The sequence below is a fragment of the Panthera tigris genome, chromosome A2, assembly GCF_018350195.1.
Source record: "Panthera tigris isolate Pti1 chromosome A2, P.tigris_Pti1_mat1.1, whole genome shotgun sequence".
Lineage (NCBI taxonomy): Eukaryota > Metazoa > Chordata > Mammalia > Carnivora > Felidae > Panthera > Panthera tigris.
Window position 1 is genome coordinate 107,386,430 of NC_056661.1, and position 20,869 is coordinate 107,407,298.

General features: G+C 35.0%; 1 protein-coding gene across 1 annotated transcript in view; it reads right to left on the minus strand.

Moving 5' to 3' along the window:
• AGMO (alkylglycerol monooxygenase) overlaps positions 1-20,869 on the minus strand; it is a 192,058-nt gene that overhangs the window by 160,218 nt on the left and 10,971 nt on the right. Inside the window, exon 3 of the mRNA XM_042977212.1 lies at positions 18,467-18,618. Coding sequence (XP_042833146.1) covers positions 18,467-18,618 — 152 coding nt within the window. The remainder of the gene's footprint in view (positions 1-18,466; positions 18,619-20,869) is intronic.

Consider the following 20,869-nt stretch of genomic DNA (forward strand, 5'->3'; position numbering starts at 1 on the left):
AATGCTATGAAGCTTGAAATCAACCACAGGAAAAAGTCTGGAAAACCTCCAAAAGCATGGAGGTTAAAGAACACCCGACTAACGAATGAGTGGGTCAACCAGGCAATTAGAGAAGAAATTTAAAAATATATGGAAACAAACGAAAATCAAAATACAACAATCCAAATGCTTTGGGATGCAGCAAAGGCAGTCCTGAGAGGAAAATACATTGCAATCCAGGTCTATCTCAAGAAACTAGAAAAATCCCAAATACAAAATCTAACAGCACACCTAAAGGAAATAGAAGCAGAACAGCAAAGGCAGCCTAAACCCAGCAGAAGAAGAGAAATCATAAAGATCAGAGGAGAAATAAACAATATAGAATCTAAAAAAAAACTGTAGAGCAGATCAACGAAACCAAGAGTTGGTTTTTTGAAAAAATAAACAAAATTGACAAACCTCTAGCCAGGCTTCTCAAAAAGAAAAGGGAGATGACCCAAATAGATAAAATCATGAATGAAAATGGAATGATTACAACCAATCCCTCAGAGATACAAACAATTATCAGGGAATACTATGAAAACTTATATGCCAACAAATTGGACAACCTGGAAGAAATGGACAAATTCCTAAACACCCACATGCTTCCAAAACTCAATCAGAAGGAAACAGAAAGCTTGAACAGACGCATAACCAGCGAAGAAATTGAATCGGTTATCAAAAATCTCCCAACAAATAAGAGTCCAGGACCAGATAGCTTCCCAGGGGAGTTCTACCAGACGTTTAAAGCAGAGATAATACCTATCCTTCTCAAGCTATTCCAAGAAATAGAAAGGGAAGGAAAACTTCCAGACTCATTCTATGAAGCCAGTATTACTTTGATTCCTAAACCAGACGGAGACCAAGTAAAAAAAGAGAACTACAGGCCAATATCCCTGATGAATATGGATGCAAAAATTCTCAATAAGATACTAGCAAATAGAATTCAACAGCATATAAAAAGAATTATTCACCATGATCAAGTGGAATTCATTCCTGGGATGCAGGGCTGGTTCAACATTCGCAAGTCAATCAACGTGATACATCACATTAACAAAAAAAAAAGAGAAGAACCATATGATTCTGTCAATCGATGCAGAAAAGGCCTTTGACAAAATCCAGCACCCTTTCTTAATAAAAACCCTTGAGAAAGTCGGGATAGAAGGAACATACTTAAAGATCATAAAAGCCATTTATGAAAAGCCCACAGCTAACATCATCCTCAACGGGGAAAAACTGAGAGCTTTTTCCCTGAGATCAGGAACACAACAGGGATGCCCACTCTCACCGCTGTTGTTTAACATAGTGCTGGAAGTTCTAGCATCAGCAATCAGACACCAAAAGGAAATCAGAGACATCAAAATCGGCAAAGATGAAGTCAAGCTTTCGCTTTTTGCAGATGACATGATATTATACATGGAAAATCCGATAGACTCCACCAAAAGTCTGCTAGAACTGATACATGAATTCAGCAAAGTTGCAGGATACAAAATCAATGTACAGAAATCAGTTGCATTCTTATACACTAACAATGAAGCAACAGAAAGACAAATAAAGAAACTGATCCCATTCACAATTGCACCAAGAAGCATAAAATACCTAGGAATAAATCTAACCAAAGATGTAAAAGATCTGTATGCTGAAAACTATAGAAAGCTTATGAAGGTAATTGAAGAAGATATAAAGAAATGGAAAGACATTCCCTGCTCATGGACTGGAAGAATAAATACTGTCAAAATGTCAATACTACCCAAAGCTATCTACACATTCAATGCAATCCCAATCAAAATTGCACCAGCATTCTTCTCGAAACTAGAACAAGCAATCCTAAAATTCATATGGAACCACAGAAGGCCCCGAATAGCCAAAGTAATTTTGAAGAAGAAGACCAAAGCAGGAGGCATCACAATCCCAGACTTTAGCCTCTACTACAAAGCTGTCATCATCAAGACAGCATGGTATTGGCAAAAAAACAGACACATAGACCAATGGAATAGAATAGAAACCCCAGAACTAGACCCACAAACGTATGGCCAACTCATCTTTGACAAAGCAGGAAAGAACATCCAATGGAAAAAAGACAGTCTCTTTAACAAATGGTGCTGGGAGAACTGGACAGCAACATGCAGAAGGTTGAAACTAGACCACTTTCTCACACCATTCACAAAAATAAGCTCAAAATGGATAAAGGACCTGAATGTGAGACAGGAAACCATCAAAACCTTCGAGGAGAAAGCAGGAAAAGACCTCTCTGACCTCAGCCGTAGCAATCTCTTACTCGACACATCCCCAAAGGCAAGGGAATTAAAAGCAAAAGTGAATTACTGGGACCTTATGAAGATAAAAAGCTTCTGCACAGCAAAGGAAACAACCAACAAAACTAAAAGGCAACCAACGGAATGGGAAAAGATATTTGCAAATGACATATCAGACAAAGGGCTAGTATCCAAAATCTATAAAGAGCTCACCAAACTCCACACCCGAAAAACAAATAACCCAGTGAAGAAATGGGCAGAAAACATGAATAGACACCCTAAAGAAGACATCCGGATGGCCAACAGGCACATGAAAAGATGTTCAACGTCGCTCCTTATCAGGGAAATACAAATCAAAACCACACTCAGATATCACTTCACGCCAGTCAGAGTGGCCAAAATGAACAAATCAGGAGACTATAGATGCTGGAGAGGATGTGGAGAAACGGGAACCCTCTTGCACTGTTGGTGGGAATGCAAATTGGTGCAGCCGCTCTGGAAAGCAGTGTGGAGGTTCCTCAGAAAATTAAAAATAGACCTACCCTATGACCCAGCACTAGCACTGCTAGGAATTTACCCAAGGGATACAGGAGTACTGATGCATAGGGGCACTTGTACCCCAATGTTTATAGCAGCACTCTCAACAATAGCCAAATTATGGAAAGAGCCTAAATGTCCATCAACTGATGAATGGATAAAGAAATTGTGGTTTATATACACAATGGAATACTACGTGGCAATGAGAAAGAATGAAATATGGCCTTTTGTAGCAACGTGGATGGAACTGGAGAGTGTGATGCTAAGTGAAATAAGCCATACAGAGAAAGACAGATACCATATGGTTTCACTCTTATGTGGATCCTGAGAAACTTAACAGAAACCCATGGGGGAGGGGAATGAAAAAAAAAAAAGAAAGAGGTTAGAGTGGGAGAGAGCCAAAGCATAAGAGACTTAAAAACTGAGAACAAACTGAGGGTTGATGGGGGGTGGGAGGGAGGGGAGGGTGGGTGATGGGTATTGAGGAGGGTACCTTTTGGGATGAGCACTGGGTGTTGTATGGAAACCAATTTGACAATAAATTTCATATATTAAAAAATAAATAAATAAATAAATAAATAAATAATAATACTGCACAACCTATTGTGAAAATATACAGTTGTGGGTCTTTTTGTATTATCAAGATTTGTGAATTTGGAGAGACAAAAAAATACACATGATTTAAAAATACCTATGACACAAAATTACATTTTGTAAAGCATTCTACGAAGTATGAGCCCTCAAAATTTAAGAAAAAGGATGGTCAAATTACCTACTAGTGTGAAAGAATACAGAACAAATCTGTTTTAGTGATTTTTTTTCACATTTTACTTTCTAGTTGCTGGAAAAGAGATTGCAATCTCTAAGTTGGAAAACATATTGACAAATCAATATTTAAGCTCAGAGAGCAACAAAAGAAACTTTAAAATGTAGACAAAATGTACAAGTCCTAATGAATTTTGTTTCTTCCAAAAATTTCACTCTTTTCAAAAAGTGTAATATAAGAAAACTGAAGTTTGAAGGAAAAAGGAATGTGGATAAGCCTGACCTACCAAAAACAAATTCAAATTATATGTATTCAAGTTTTAATTGATAAAGAAACATTTTTTAATGTTTATTCATCTTTTGAGAGAAAGAGGAAGACAGAGCATGAACAGGGAGGGGCAGATAGAGAGGGAGACACAGAATCTGAAGCAGGCTCTAGGCTCTGAGCTGTCAGCACAGAGCCCGACACGGGGCTCAAACTTGTGAACTGCGAGATCATGACTTGAGCTGAAGTTGGACCCTTAACCGACTGAGCCATCCAAGGTGACAGATAAAGAAACAATTTTAGGGGCGCCTGGGTGGCTCAGTCGGTTAAGTGTCCAACTTTGGCTCAGGTCATGAACTTGTGGTCTGTGGGTTCAAGCGCTGGGTCAGGCTCTGTGCTGACAGCTCAGAGCCTGGAGCCTGCTTCAGTTTCTCTGTCTCCCTCTCTCTCTGCCCCTCCTCCATGCATGCTCTGTCTCTCTCTGTCAAAAATAAACGTTAAAAAAAAGGAAACAATTTTAAAAGAAAAGCTCATTTTAATTTTATTTATTATAGTTGACAAATCTTTAAAAAGATCATTAATATCTTGTTTAAATGATTGCATGCCTAAAACACAGTCTTTCAGTGTTTTCCCTTGTCTATATATCTGTGTTGAGACCTAAGATCTTCTTTTTTCCTATGTATGTATCTTATTAAGCATAAAGACAATTTCATTAAAATGTAATAAATAGAAATCCACAAGGTATGTTTCATATAATCAGAGCTCTCTAGCTGTAGTTTATATCATATAATACACTTGTACATATGCCCAATGATATAGCTGTATAGTAAATCTTTACAAGATCCTTTATGAAGTTCTATTGCTATCTCCAAGTAACAATGAGAAAAAAATGTTTGTATAAGGATAAGAAAATTTAATACTGCATTTTGACAAAGGTAATTATTCTAACAACTAATGTATATAAATTATCATTTAAGGAAAACATAATAATTTTCATATTGTTAGATTGCATATAATACATTATATAAACAAAGAGACCAGACAATATAACAGTTAATGTTTTTCTTTTTCTTTTTTACTTATTATGTGTCAGGCTCTGTACTGTTTTCTCAATCATAATTCATTTATACTTCATAATGATCTAACGTGGATTATGCTTTTGCTATTTGAATACTTCAAATAAGGAAAAACAAAGAGGAGGCATAACTTGTTCAATATTATGCAGAAAATGGTAAACTAGGGTCTTAACCCTGGCAATTCGATTCCAGGTTCCCTTCCATTACACTGTACTTATAGAAGCTATCTCTGGGGGATGGGTTTAGGTGCACATTTCATTTTCCATCTTTTGCTCCTCTGTGCTTTTTCCTACAATATTTTTTTCTTACAAATGTTTTGGAATAAGAAAGATAAATTATTAATTTTTATATGAATGTTTCATCAATTCTTATAGCAGTCTCTCTCTTTGTACCTTCAGAATAAAAAAATTAAAAATTCCAAAAACTGCATAACAAAAACTTTTGTTACAAAGTGAGGTTAAAATGAGAAACCCATTTGGTTTTGAACAAATAGTAGAAAAATAACTTAGGAAATTAATCAAACTCCAAAAATCATACATTTTAAACTATTTTGACTTCTGTACATAATTTATAATTTCTAAAAACATGGAAAATATATTGTAATATTTTAGAAAGTTTTAGCAAAACAGTAAAAATATCTAGAGTACTTTAAATACGATCTTCAAAATTAGTGTAAGATTTTTAGTATGTAGTGTGGCTCTATGATGTATCACAATTAATTGTTTATTCAAGCTTGATCACCACATCAAAATGAAGAGATTATTATTCCCATTTCACAAACGAGGAAAATTAAGTGGATTAGAATCAGGTGTCTTTAACTCTAAATGTGTCCTTTTTTCCCCTGAGTAAACACTGCCTCTTCCTCAAGCCAATGAAGCTGCTCTCTGTATATTCATGAAATGAGAGCATTATTGTTTTCTCACTCAGCTAGTTTATTATTAGTGGACTGAATTGTGTCCTCCCAAAATTTATATGTTGAACTCCTAACCCCAGTACGTCAGAATGTGACTACTTTTGAAGCTTAGGGTTTTTTGTTATTTTGAGAGATGGGGTGGGGGGGGGAGGAGGAGGGGGCAGGGGGAGGGCAGAGGAATAGGGAGAAAGAGAATCTTAAGCAGGTCCCACGCCCAACATGGAGCCCAACTCAGGGCTAGATCTCACAACCATGAGACCATGACCTGAGCTGAAATCCAGAATCCCAAAGCTTAACGTACTAAGCCACCCAGGTGCCCCAAAGATAGAGTTTTTAAAGAGGTAATTAAGTTCAAAGGAGATTATTAGGGTGGGTCCTCACCCAGTATGACTGATATCTTTATAAAGGAGATTAGTACACAAACACCTACCAAGGGCAGATGATACAAAAACACAGGGTCCACAAGATAGCCACCTATAAACCAAAAAGAGAGGCCTCAGAATAAACCAACCCTGCTTACCTCTTGAACTCAGACTTCTAGCCTTTAGAGTTGTGAGGAAATTTTCTGTTGGTTTTTCTTACTACTTGAAGCAGAAAAATCAGAGTCCAGGTCTTTCACCTCCTTGGTTATATTTACTCCTAGTTTTTAAATTATTTTTGGTACAATTATTAATGTGATTGTTTTCTTAATTTTTCTTTCTGCCACTTTATTATTAGTGTATAGAAATGAAAAGGATTTCCATATATTTATTTGGTATCCTGCAACTTCCCTAAATTCATTTATCAGTTCTATTTTTTTTTTAGTGGAGTCTTTATGGTTTTCTATATATAGTATCAAGTCATCTGAAACTAGTGAAAGGTTTACCTCTTCCATATAATTTGGATGCCTTTTATTTCTCTTTCTTGTCTGATGGCTGTGGCTAGGACTTCTAGTACTATGTTGAATAAAAGTGGTGACAGTGGATGTCCTTGTCTTTTTCCTAACCTTAGAGGAAAAGCTATCAGTTTTTCACCACTAGGTAGGCTATTAGCTGTAGATTTTTCATATATGGCCTTTATTCTGCTGAGATACGTTCCCTCTAAACCTAGTTTAGAGGGACTAAACCTACTTTGAGGACTTTTATCATGAATAGGTGTTGTACTTTATCAAATGTTTTTTCTCAGTCTATTGAAATGATCATGTTTTTTATCCTTTCTCTTGTTGATGTGATATATCATGTTCATTGATTTGTGCATGTAGAACCACCTTGCAATCCCAGGAATAAATCCCACTTTGTCATGGTGAATGATATTTTAATATATTAGTGGATTTGTTTGCTAATATTTTGTTGAGGATTTTTGCACATATGTTCAGTAGAGATATTGGCCTGTAGTACTCTTTTTTTGTATTGTCTTTATCTGAGTTTTGTATCAAGGCGATACTGGTCTCCCAGTATGAATTTGGAAGCTTCCCTTCCTCTTCTATTTTTTGAAATAGTTTGAGGAGAATAGGTATTAACTCTTCTTTATATGTTTGGTCTAATTCACCTGTGAAGCCATCTGGTCCTGGATATTTGTTTTTTGGGAGTTTTTTGATTATTGATTCCATGTTATTGCTGCTAATGGGTTTGTTCAAATTTTCAATTTCTTCCTTATTCAGTTTTGGGAGTTTATATGTTTCTAGGAATTTATCTATTTCTTTTAGGTTGTCCAACTTGTTGGCATATAATTTTTCATAATATTCTCTTATAATCCTTTGTATTTCTGTGGGGTTGGTTTTTATTTTTTCTCCTTCATCTCTGGTCTTGTTTATTTGAGTTTCCTCTCTCTCTCTCTCTCTCTCTCTCTCTCTCTCTCTCTCTCTTTGAGTCCGGCTAAATGTTTATCAATTTTGTTGATCTTTTCAAAGAATGAGTTCCTGGTTCCAGTGATCTGTTCCATTGTTCTGGGTATTTTTGTTTTGTTTTCTATTTTGTTTATTTCTGTTCTAACATTTATTATTTATTTCCTTCCTTCTACTGTATTTGAGTTTTGTTTGTTCTTTTTCTAGCTCCTTTAGGTGTAAGGTTAGGTTGTTTATCTGAGGATTTTTTGCTTCTTGAGGGAGGCCCGTATTGCTGTAAACTTCTTAGAATAGTCTCTGCTGCATGCAAAAGATTTTGCACCATTGCGTTTTCATTTTCAATTGTCTCCATGTAGTTTTTTATTTGCTCTTTGATTTCTTGGTTGATCCATTCATTGTTTAGTAGCATGTTATTGAACCTCATGTATTTGTGTTTTTTCCAGACTTTTTCTTGTGGTTGATTTCTAGTTTCATAACATTGTGGTTGGAAAAGATTTATGGTATGACTTCAATTTTTTTGAACTTGTTGAGACTTGTTTTGTAGCCTAACATGTGACCTATTCTGAAGAATGTTCCAAGCATGCTTAAAAAGAATGTGTATTCTGCTGTTTTAGGATGGAATGGCCTGACTGTATCTGTTAGATCCATCTGGTCTAATGTGTCATTCAAAGCCACTGTTTCCTTGTTGATTTTCTGTTTGGATAATCTATCCACTTATGTAAGTGGTGTGTTAAAGTCCCCTATTATTATCATATTACTATCGATTATTTCCTTTACATTTGTTATTAGATGCTTTATGTTTTGGGGTGCTTTCACATGTTGGGTGCATAAATATTTACAGTTGTTAAATTGTTGGATTCTTTACTTTATGATTATACAGTGTCCTTTGTCTCTTGTTACAGTCTTTATTTTAAAGTCAACGTTCTTATAATAGTTTGAGTTCTTGCACGGTATGCCCAAACTGCCTCACATTTATGATACCCCTCATCTAGTGCAACTTTAATCCTTTCCCCTTGTAGCTCCAGCCAGAATGATCCTCCTTGCATTTCCTCAAATGTGCCATGTATCCTCTGTCTCAGAGCCTTTGAACTTACTATATCCTCTCTGCCTGGTATTCCTTTTCCCCAGAAGCATATGACTCATTCTCTTAAAAAGCCTTAGGTCTGGGCTTAAAAGTCACATTATCAGACAAATATTCTGGGGAATTCTATGTAAAATTGTGATGCCCAAACCTATCTGGTACTTTTCTATTTTTCCAAAACTGCTTTATTAATTTTACTGCACATATCACATCCTGATATTATATTAGTAACTTTCATAAAAATGTTTTGGATTTTGAGTACTATATATGCCAATAAAAGTTAAAGCATACAGTAGGTATTCAATGAGTATTTGTTAAATAATAAATAAATGTCACTCCTCTCCTAAAAATCTTCCTGGCTTCATGTTACACCCATAATAAATAGGCTGCAGGGTAAACTGGGGAGTGTTGCTAAGGTTTAATTTATCAGTTTTATTATTGCCAGTCTAGAGGATCCTGTATGACCAGAATCCTGTCATCCTCATTCTCTTTCTTCCAGTTCCCTAACGGTATTCTCCACAGATGGTTTCTTACTATTCCTCAAGTATGCCTAGCTGATTCCCTCCTTAGGTACTTTGCATTAACAGGTTTTTTGTGTAGAAAGCTCTTTCCTCAGATATCCCAAGGATGCCTTCTTCGGCTCATTTAAATTTCTACTAAAATGCCACCTATCACCTCTATGAATCCCAAGAGATGTCTTACTTGATTCCTGTATTCATCACCCTCTATCCCACAGCACTCCTCACTACCTGGCATTGTATTACATATGTTTTACATCTGGATTTCCTTCCCTATTAACATGCAAACTTCATAAAGACAGTGGCATTTATTTGTTCACTACTATATTCCTAGAAACTAGAAATTACTAGAATATAGGTTCTCATCTAATATCTGATGAACAACTGAATGCCTACTTCATAGGGCTGTTCTGGGAATTGAACAATATAATATGCTGCTTTATAATGTAAAGCACCTAGTCAAGTACCTAGCAATGTAATAAAGATTAATCAATAATAATAGTAACACTTAACATTAACAATGTACAAGTCATTTTCCCCATTTAAACTTTATAAAATCCTATCATGGGAGCACCTAGGTGGTTCAGTTGATTAAGCTTCCCACTTTGGCTCAGGTCATGATCTTGCAGCTCATGAGTTTGAGCCTGCATCAGGCTCTTTGCTGACAGCTCAGAGCCTGGAGCCTGCTTCAGTTTCTGTGTCTCCCTCTCTCTGCCCTCTTCCACTCCTATGCTCTGTCTCTTTCTCTCAAAACTAAATAAACATAAAAAAAAAACCCTATCATGTGTATAGTATTATTCACATTTAAGAGATGAAGAAATTAGAACAGATTAACCTGCTCCAAATCTCAGTTAATAAGTGGAAATACTAGGAATTGAACTCAGGCAACCTGATTCCACAATCTATGCTTTTTAAACATTCTCTAATGGCTTTCAATAATAGTTGACTTTTAATGATTGGTATTGCTATTAATACTATTACTATCATCATCATGAGGATTATGCATTTTAAACAGAATCTCATTTTTTTAATGCACGCTGCTTTGAGAAAAATTGATCAGTGCATTCAGAAATGTGCAAATTTAAGAGTAAGTAACAACGAGGACAATTTCTTTTGTCATTTTCTGTGTTTGTGCTATAATCATCATTGTACTTCACCTATTATAATTATTAAGTAATTATTAATACCTATCATCCATAGTAGAATGAACAATCAGTGACCAGATCTGTTATTAACAACACTATCTCTGGTACCTGGTATAGGGTTAATACAGAATAGGTGATCATTAAATATTTATTGAAAAAATTAATGTACAAATAGTTTATAATGGTAAAAAAAAGTCTCTAAGTTAGTTGATAATATTTCCAGACATCTTCACTTAGTTTTTTCTCTTCATAATTTTTTTCATAGTGCTATTTTCATATGGTAACAATAAATTCAGTCACAATTACAATTGTTTAATAAATGAAAGAGGATAGAATTGCAGTTGATTTGGCTTCTTATGGTCTAGAATGGCTGGGATCAAATGTTTTGTTTGCTAATGTATCATATGCATTTGGTAAAAGACTTCTCCAAATTCTCCTTTTGAACAAAATTACTTGGGAAAAAATATGCTTTTCCCACATCATATTAAACGGAGTATCATTTCAGTTCAATCCTAAAGGTTACCCTAACTTAAGTTTGTCTCTTTTCTGCCCATTTTAATCACCCCTAAATCTTCACATAAGCCTCCATCATGCGTTCTTAGTGTTGGCATATTAATTAATTAATTAATTCACTCATTCATTTTCACTTGGTTCATGCACTTTTAAAGCATTTTTAATTCAAACTCCACAAAACTTAGAGATTAATAATGCCAATAAAATCTATTTCAGAGAGGTTAATCCTAAGGTTATGTGTGTGGTAAATAGTTGCACAAATAGTTATACAACTAGATTTCTTGAAACAAATTCCAGTGCTCTGTCTGTTATGTGACAGGCAAGTGTACTAAGTCCTAGCACTAAAGGAAAAATAAGGCACATGTCTTAAGCAGTCACAAGCTGACTAAGGCTCATAAATTAATCTTTAATCCTTCTTTGCCTTCCAGTTTCATTTTGATTGCTCATTTCACAGCTTTTTTAATCCCTGGAAAATATTACCAGAGCCATCCTCAAATGCTCCCAACTATTCCTGGAAATATTTCCTGGAAATATTTCCACACTTTAGTATCAACATTCAAAAATAGGCTGATGGAGATTCCTGAAACTCTTACCCTTTATCATCAAGCATATGATTTGCCTGTTTGATATCTCAGTGCATCCATACTTTCAACACCTGGATGATGGCTCAAATATTTGTTTCAGTTGTGCTTTTCATATAATACCTACATCTTGAATCTAACTACACTAAACGAAATTCAACTTGTAGCCTTGAGCATGACCACAACTACCCATGATAAAAATAAGCTCTTTCTAAGAGGAAAGTTCCCTCAGATGGGTTTTTCTGAGGGGCAATAATGGTAATCTTTCAGTTCATTTTAAGTACTCCTATGGACAAGTGTTTACCATCAGACGTAGTGTTGCTTCTGTCATTAAAATGAACTCAGAGGAAAACGGTTGATACAGATGACATGTTTTTTTAGTAGAAAGTAATACTGAGAAACTGGCAAAACTCCCTTCACTGATGTTCTGAATGATCACTACTCCAAGGATTGAGAGAAAGGAAGAAATGACAGAAAGAGGTGAGAGGAAGGGCTGCAACTTAGGCAAAAACAGGCTGGACTTCACCCTCACTGATCCAATGAGAATAAAATCACAGTATATTATAAAAATATAGTGAAACATATGGCTCAAGAATGGATCAATGGAACAGAATAGAAAACCCAGAAATGGACCCACAAACATATGGCCAACTAATCTTTGAAAAAGCAGAAAAGTATATCCAATGGAATAAAGACAGTCTCTTCAGCAAGTGGTGCTGGGAAAACTGGAGAGCGACATGCAAAAGAATGAACCTGGACCACTTTCTTACACCATACACAAGAATAAACTCAAAATGGATGAAAGACCTCAGTGTAAGACAGGAAGCCATCAAAATCCTCGAGGAGAAAACAGGCAAAAACCTCTTTGATCTTGGCCACAGCAACTTCTTACTCAACACATCTCAGGAGGCAAGGGAAACAAAAGTAAAAATGAACTATTGGGACCTCATCAAAATAAAACTCTTCTGCACAGCAAAGGAAACAAGCAGCAAAACTAAAAGGCAACAAACAGAATGGGAGAAGATATTGGCAAACAAAATATCAGATGAAGGATTAGTATCCAAAATCTAAAAAGAACTTATCAAACTCAACACCCAAGAAACAAATAACCCAGAGAAGAAATGGGCAAAATACACGAATAGACACTTCTCCAAAGAAGACATCCAGATAGCCAACTGACACATGAAAAAAAGCTCAACATCACTCATCATCCGGGAAATACAAATCAAAACTACAATGAGATATCACCTCACACCTGTCAGAATGGCTAACATGAACAACTCAGGCAACAACAGGATGCAGAGAAAGAGGATCTCTTTTGCATTGTTGGTGGGAATGCAAGCTGGTGCAGCCACTCTGGAAAACAGTATGGAGGTTTCTCAAAAAACTAAAAAGGGAACTACCCTACAACCCAGCAATTGCACTACTAGGCATTTATCCATGGGATACAGGTGTGCTGTTTTGAAGGGACACATGCACCCCCATGTTTATAGCAGCACTATCCACAATAGCTAAAGTAATGGAAAGAGCCCAAATGTCCATCGAGGGATGAATGGATAAAGAAGATGTGGTATATATACATACAATGGAGTATTACTCGGCAATCAAAAAGAATGATATCTTGCCATTTGCAACTACGTGGATGGAACTGGAAGGTATTATGCTAAGTGAAATTAGTCACAGAAAGACAAATATCATATGACTTCACTCATATGAGGACTTTAAGAGACAAAACAGATGAACATAAGGGAAGGGAAACAAAACTAATAGAAAAACAGGGAGGGGGACAAAACAGAAGAGACTCATAAATATGGAGAACCAACTGAAGGTTACTAGAGGGGTTGTGGGAGGGGGGGGAAGGGATAAATGGGTAAGGGGCACTAAGGAATCTACTCCTGAAATCATTGTTGCACTATATGCTAACTAATTTGGATGTAAATTTTAAAAAATAAAAAAATTTTAAAAAAATATAGTGAAACATACAGCAAAGAGCTACCAAAAGTAGGTATATTCTGGTATTTTTATTTTTATTATTTAAAACAAAATTTTAATGTTTATTCATTTTTGAGAGACAGAGTGTAAGCGGGGAATGGGCAGAGATAGAGGGAGACACAGAATCCCAAGCAGGCTCCAGGCTCCAGCCTGTCAGCAAAGAGCCCAATACAGGGCTTGAACTCACGAACCGTGAGATCATGATCTGAATCAAAGTTGGATGCTTAACTGACTGAGCTATCCTGCCACCTCTATTCTGGTCTTTTTAAAAAAAGAAACACAAATGTAGCCAAATTGAGGTCACTTATTCTTCAATAGAGACCACAAACTTGGTACTACCACAAAATAAAATAATTTCTAAGCAATGAACACTTGCTTATTTTTATTTAAACAGTGATGGAAATTAAAATGGTCTAAATTCAACCCCTGTTAGAAGTCAGAAAAGAATGAAAACAAGTGAAATTTAATAAGTCATATAGAGAGGCCCACTTAATCATAATAAAATTGTAGGAATGACTAAATAATTACACAAAAATCATGATCACCCACCCTTTTTAACTACAGAAAGAGATAAATAGACAGTGAACTAATTTACTTGTTGAGTAAAAGAGTTGGAGTTTGAGGGGATTGTATAAAGTCTTATTATAACAATTTTACAGATGAACTTCTTTATTTCAGAAATGAACTAAACTGTATTATAGCCTAAATGTGTAATCAGTGCCACAGCATAGAATATTAAAGGTAGAGTCAGGATAAGCTTCAATTTACAACCTTATATACTATGTAGGGAAGCTGGCTTTATCAGTCAGAGTCTAATCAGGAGGAAAAAACACACCAGTAATTTGAGTAAGAAAAAACTAATGTAAAGAACTATTAACTAATAAAAAAGCAGTTAGCTACTAAATGGTAAACGAGGAGTAGTTCAGTGGTACAGAAGTAGCAACTAGGGAACAAAACTATTGCCTAAGCACCTGAGGGAGAGTAAAAAATGCAGGCATGTATGAATTTAGAAAACCCCCTCCCATCCTCCAACAAGTCTGAGTCAGACATCTTTGGAGAAGCTATGGCTACTTCAGGAGCTCTGGTGGGAACAGAGGAACTTCCTAGAGCACACAGCCCCCAGAGGGTGTGTGTTACAGGCAATCCTCTGATGTGGTCCTTTGGAAGACAGAGGATCTTACCAAAAGGTATAGGCTACAGCTAAACCATGGTTACTACCAGGTTCCCTGGGCACCCATCTGCTAAGTACCTCATGGAAAAGAGCACTCTGAAAACTGGAAGCAAAGCCCCTTCTATTCTGGCCCTGGAGTATCCGTCCAATCTTTTAAACTGACAAAGTCTAATACCAAGTAAGCTTGCAAATATCTGTAGGGTCTACCTCTGGTAACACAAACGATACCAAAGAAGGATTTGGAGAAGAGGGGCAATAAAATTAATAACTGGTTTCTTGTTTTTCCGCCATCCATGGTTGTGGAAACTGATACAGATAAAATCTGTGTAATGTCACATGTTTATGCTTATAGTTACAAGTGATAATTTCTTGGTTCTTATTTTCTAAATTGGGTTACCTTTTGTATCATTCTGACTTCAAGCTATTCACTAACAAATCATATAGGTGGCATTACTCATTAACTTTTTTTGAAGAATAATGTATGTAAACTTTAAGTACACAACTCAACATATTTCTTACAAACACATACACTCTTGCAACTATCACCCAAGATGAGATAAAATCTACTACCAGCACTCTGGAACACTCATTCTTACTCTTACTAAATAGTAATCATTTACACTGTAATGATTTTAATGTTCCCTTAAAAATCTTCACCCGATTTCTTACATGTTTAGCATAACTCATAGGAAATTCAAGGAAAAAATAATGCATCCTTTTGTATTGGAGACTAAGCATGCCAGAAGCTACTTTAAATTTGAGATGAATTTCATTTTGTCTTTTTACATTTCCTTCTTAAGATGTCAAGGCATTCCATAGGGGCACTTGTACCCCAATGTTTATAGCAGCACTCTCCACAATAGCCAAATTATGGAAAGAGCCTAAATGTCCATCAACTGATGAATGGATAAAGAAATTGTGGTTTATATACACAATGGAATACTACATGGCAATGAGAAAGAATGAAATATGGCCTTTTGTAGCAACGTGGATGGAACTGGAGAGTGTGATGCTAAGTGAAATAAGCCATACAGAGAAAGACAGATACCATATGGTTTCACTCTTATGTGGATCCTGAGAAACGTAACAGAAACCCATGGGGGAGGGGAAGGAAAAAAAAAAAAAAAAGAGGTTAGAGTGGGAGAGAGCCAAAGCATAAGAGACTGTTAAAAACTGAGAACAAACTGAGGGTTGATGGGGGGTGGGAGGGAGGGGAGGGTGGGTGATGGGTATTGAGGAGGGCACCTTTTGGGATGAGCACTGGGTGTTGTATGGAAACCAATTTGACAATAAATTTCATGGAAAAAAAAAAAAGATGTCAAGGCATTCTATAGAAATTACTGTGTTACTCTTGTTTTTCTGTAAGTTGACAATAATTAGCAATGAATTTCTAATGATCCCAGAGGAAAAGGGAATGAAATATAAATAACACAATAGACTCAAATATCCTCCTGTTCTTTTGTACAGGAATAGAGATCAAAATCAAGTTTTTGAGAATAAACTCCTTCCGTAACTTTAATGTGAGAAAATTCTACATGGATGCAAACCAAACAAATAACAACAAGAAAATGACAGCAAAAAACCTAGCAGCAATTTGGGTTACTAAAGAAATAATTTAAGTATATGTAAAAACAAAAAGTATATATTGTTTCTTCAAAACTCATAGCATTTAACATATCAACAAATGTGGAATGTGTTTTTATTTTATTATTTAACTGCAAGTAGTGAAAGGAAAGTAACACATTAAGTAGGAAAAGAGGGTATTTTCCTTATTATATTTTAGGACAACATTAGGATTTTAGAACTGTTCAAACTTCTCAGTTAAATAAACTTGACTAATTAACTAACGTTGGTTCAGTAACCGAAGAGTCTCAAGAAATTTGATATTAAAAGTTTTTCTTACTCCTGTGTACTTCTAGATTTCTAAAATTCCATTTAATATTTTACATTATTATCACAAAAATTTAAAATTTGACTACCATACTGAAGGTTGACACTTTCAACTACTAATTTATTTTTTTTTCCTATGAGCTTTCCATCACAAGTCAAAGATCTTTGAACTTATGATTAGACTTCATAGCCTGAAGGTGGTGAGTGTTTTTCCAGAAGGTTTTTAGATTTTTTTTTTTAATGCCTGCTTCCACTGGATTTGGTTCAAAATTTTCTAATGGGAAGCATACTTTACACAGCCTCGATTCTGTGTATTTAATATATTATTTTACTTTATTGCTCTTCCTTAACTGGAGCACTTAACATCAACATATTTTTAGAAGTTTTATATTTGGTAATATTTTGTTGGTTCTTTGCTTCCTGTTATAATGGGCTTTTAAAGATTAAGCGAATTTGCAGATTTCCCAAACAAACACATCTGTACAGGACAGTGTGATATTAGAAGGCTCCTGAAATTAAACAATACAATATAAATGCTTTCTGCATTACCCATTTGCTGCATAGAAAATGAGGAAGATTGCCAATGGGTTTATTTTAGGGAGAAAACTACTATTTTGAAATAAAATACAAAGATTACTACATGACCATATTTTATTCCTAGTCATGTTCAATTTGGGAGTATCCTCTTGCTTTATACACAAGGAAATGATGTCAGGCACTGACATATTATTTTCAAAGACAAAGGTTATCACACACAAAATAAATAATTTTTTCTAGTTTATTTGTTCCTTTCAAATTGTTTTAATGAATTAACATTCTTTATAGTTTCACTGTTTACGCATGGTTAATGTACCTAACAAAAATAATGCTGCATTTAAAATTTCGTGCCTTAAACATAATGCTAATCTATGTCACTCCTATTTCCTCATCCTTGCTTGGGAAGGATATTTGGTCACCATCCTCCTACACACATTGCTTGGTTATTCACCCTGATCTCAGGCCTCTTCTTGCCATCCCCCAATTAATTTTTATTATTATTCCAGGTTTCTTCCCCTTCCTTCCTTCCTCCCCACACACTCAACCCAACCACCCACTGAAATCCTCAGTTCTACTCTTCAGTAGGTTTTCAAAATTAGCACATTCCCCCATTTCCCTTCAGAAATACGTTTGCATGCCTTCTTCCTCCTTAAAGACTATTTGCTCACCTTAGCTCTACAATCATTCTCCAACCTCTACTTAGTCCTACAGAGTTTAAGACTGTTTCCTGTCCTTCCATTTCCCTTTCCATAACAAAACATTGTTTGGAAAGTTCAGCCAGTAATCCCAAAAACCAAATTCAGTGGGCCAGTGTGGTAAGAGGGCTTTGTATTAGATAAGAAATTTTACAAAACTGTGGTAATACTGAAATGCATTATGGTTAGTGCCTAGATGATTGCATTTTCATTTGCAGTGAGGAATTACTGCCAAGAACTTGAATCACTCTTATGTATGACAGCACACATTACCCAGGATTCCATGCTGTTTCAGAGCTTTTCTGAATGACCATTGATAATTGTGACATGAAGTCTGATACTGTGTGTAAGAGTCTCTAGACTCTACCAAGCATGTCATAATAAGAAAAATGTAAGGTGGTATATTAAAAAGTAATGCTACAGCCATCACATTCTCAACAGTTTTTTTGCAAGTTAGGTACAAGAGGTGTGAAAAATGTAACTCTAATAATTTCACCTTTTAAAAAAAATTCAGATTTTTTCCATTTAAATCTCAAACTAAACTTTCATCATCAATCTTTATATACTTTAAGACAAACCATGTTTTTCACTTATTCATTCATTCAATATTTATTGTATACCTGCTATGTGCCCAACACAGTTCAGCATAAATTATCCCTAAATTATCAATAAAACCTTGATTTGCAACTTACCATGGGCCATGCGATGGAACCAGTAGTAGCCAAAATCAACTCCTAAGAAAGTTAAATACCAAGTCCATGGAGAATCCCAAGGCAAAATGATGAGCCTGTAGTTCTCCCAGATATAAATGTATGTGGTCAGTTCGATGCTTCTGGAAAACAAACTGGAAAAATAAAATTTACAATGATTATACCACTTTTAAATGTAAAATTATAAAACATTTTAGGTAACATTTAAAAATTAATGTATTCATATATAAAAATAAAAGTCTTTCTCTCTTCTTTTTTTCTCACAGTTCTATCAGACCTTTTAAAAGGCTCAATTTCCTTCGTATCAAAATGTTCCATGAGATATTTCCTTTTGTTTCACAGTTATCATGGATGCCAGCTATTTGCACTCTCGATTTCATGGAATTTAGGATGCCATTCCTTTTTTCTTCTTTTTTTTTTTTGTCTCTTAAAATACTTTCATAGAAACCATACAACATAAATATGACAAAACTACAACTTATTTTCTGTGACTGTCATTTCCAAATCTTAATGAAGAGCACAAGAAGGGTGCTTTTTAAAGGAAGTTTAAAAGGTATAAAGTTTAAAGGGGACTGCAGAAATGCCTACTGCCTTAGATCAAAGTTGCTTCTGGCTAACTACTGTCTATTTCTCTTAATTCCCTTCTTCTCTCTTTTGCACACAGACTTATACACATACTCTTATGTTATTAGATGTTATACTTAGGATCACAAATTGGATTCTCAAAGAATTTCAATAATTCTTGTAGTAATATAAACTATAACTCTAAAGATGTAAGAGAATAATCTTTCCCTAGAAATAATGTATAAAAACTTAGATACTACCATGAGATGTCACATTACACCAGTCAGAAAGCTAGTATCAAAAAGACAAGAGATAACAGGTATTGGTGAGGATACAGAGAAAGTGAACCCTCATGCACTGTTGGTGAGAATATAAATTGGTGCAGCCACTGTAAAAAACAGTATGGAGTTTCCTCAAAAAATTGAAAATAGAAATGCCATACGATCTAGTACACCTACTGCTAGGTACTTACCAAAGAAAATGAAAACACTAACCTGAAAAGATATAAGTACCCCTTTGTTTATTACAGCATTATTTTCAATAGCTGAGATAAGGAAACAATCCAAGTGTCCATCAATAGATGAAAGGATAAAGGAGACGTGGTAAATACATACAATAGGATATTACAGTGTCATCTGAGATCTTGCCATTTATGCCAACACAGATGGACCTAGAGGGTATGATGCTTAATGAAATAAGTTATACAGAGAAAGAGAAATGCTACATGATTCCATTTATATGTGGAATCCAAAAAACAAAATAAAAAAAAAAGAAACAAAAACAAAAAAGGATTAATAAATACAGAAAACAAACTAGTGGTTGCCAGCAGCAGGGGGGGGGGGGGTGGGAGGGGGAAGGGTGAAACTTCTAGTTATAAAATAAATAACTTGCAGGGATGAAGCTACAGCATAGGGAATATAGTCAATAATATTGTAAAACTTTGCTTACAACAGATAGTAACTGCATTCATCATGGTGAGTACTGCATAATGTATAAAACTATAGAATCACTATATTACACAACTAAAACTAACATGACACGGTAGGTCAACTGGAAAGCTACTAAAATTTTTTTTAAAAATCTAGTTAAAAGAAACAACTTTTTTTAAAAAACCCAGACACTGGAATATGGTTTGCCACCTATGCTACCAAGCTTCTATAAATTCTTACCAAGAACGTTCCAAAAAATATATAATATACTTCAATTTAATTAAGTGTAGCATTTTCTCTTGAAATTGTCTGTAATCAAATTTAAGTTTAGACTAAAGATAATCTTTCCTGTATCACTTCTATAAATTTGGTTGAAGTGACTTTTTCTTTTATATTTATTATTAATATGTAAAATGAATTGATCACTCTAATAAAAATTCACTTATAAACTATAAACAGATGAAGAAATTGTTAAACATTCTAATTTTAAATAAAAGCTGAAGAAGCAGCTCAAATTAGTATATTATTAAATTCACCATTTTAATAGTATTTCCCTCTACACAGTGAGCATCTATGAATTAGCATGTAACTGAGTCTTTTGAAGATATGGGCCTTTAAGTTTAATCTACTTTTGACTTTAATTATGATAGGATTATAACTATGATTTAATAACTTTAAAATTGTCTCCTGTTGAATACTTCAAATTATTAGTTAATCTGTAACATAGAACATTAGGTCACTTCACAACAGCATTAATATAAATAATGAAAAGAAATGTCAAATGCCTACATTTTTTACAAACTTTTTTTTTTTTTTAAAGAGAGGGAGGGAGGGGGGCAGAGAATGGGAAACAGAGAATCCCAAGCAGGATCCATGCTATCAGCTCAGAGCC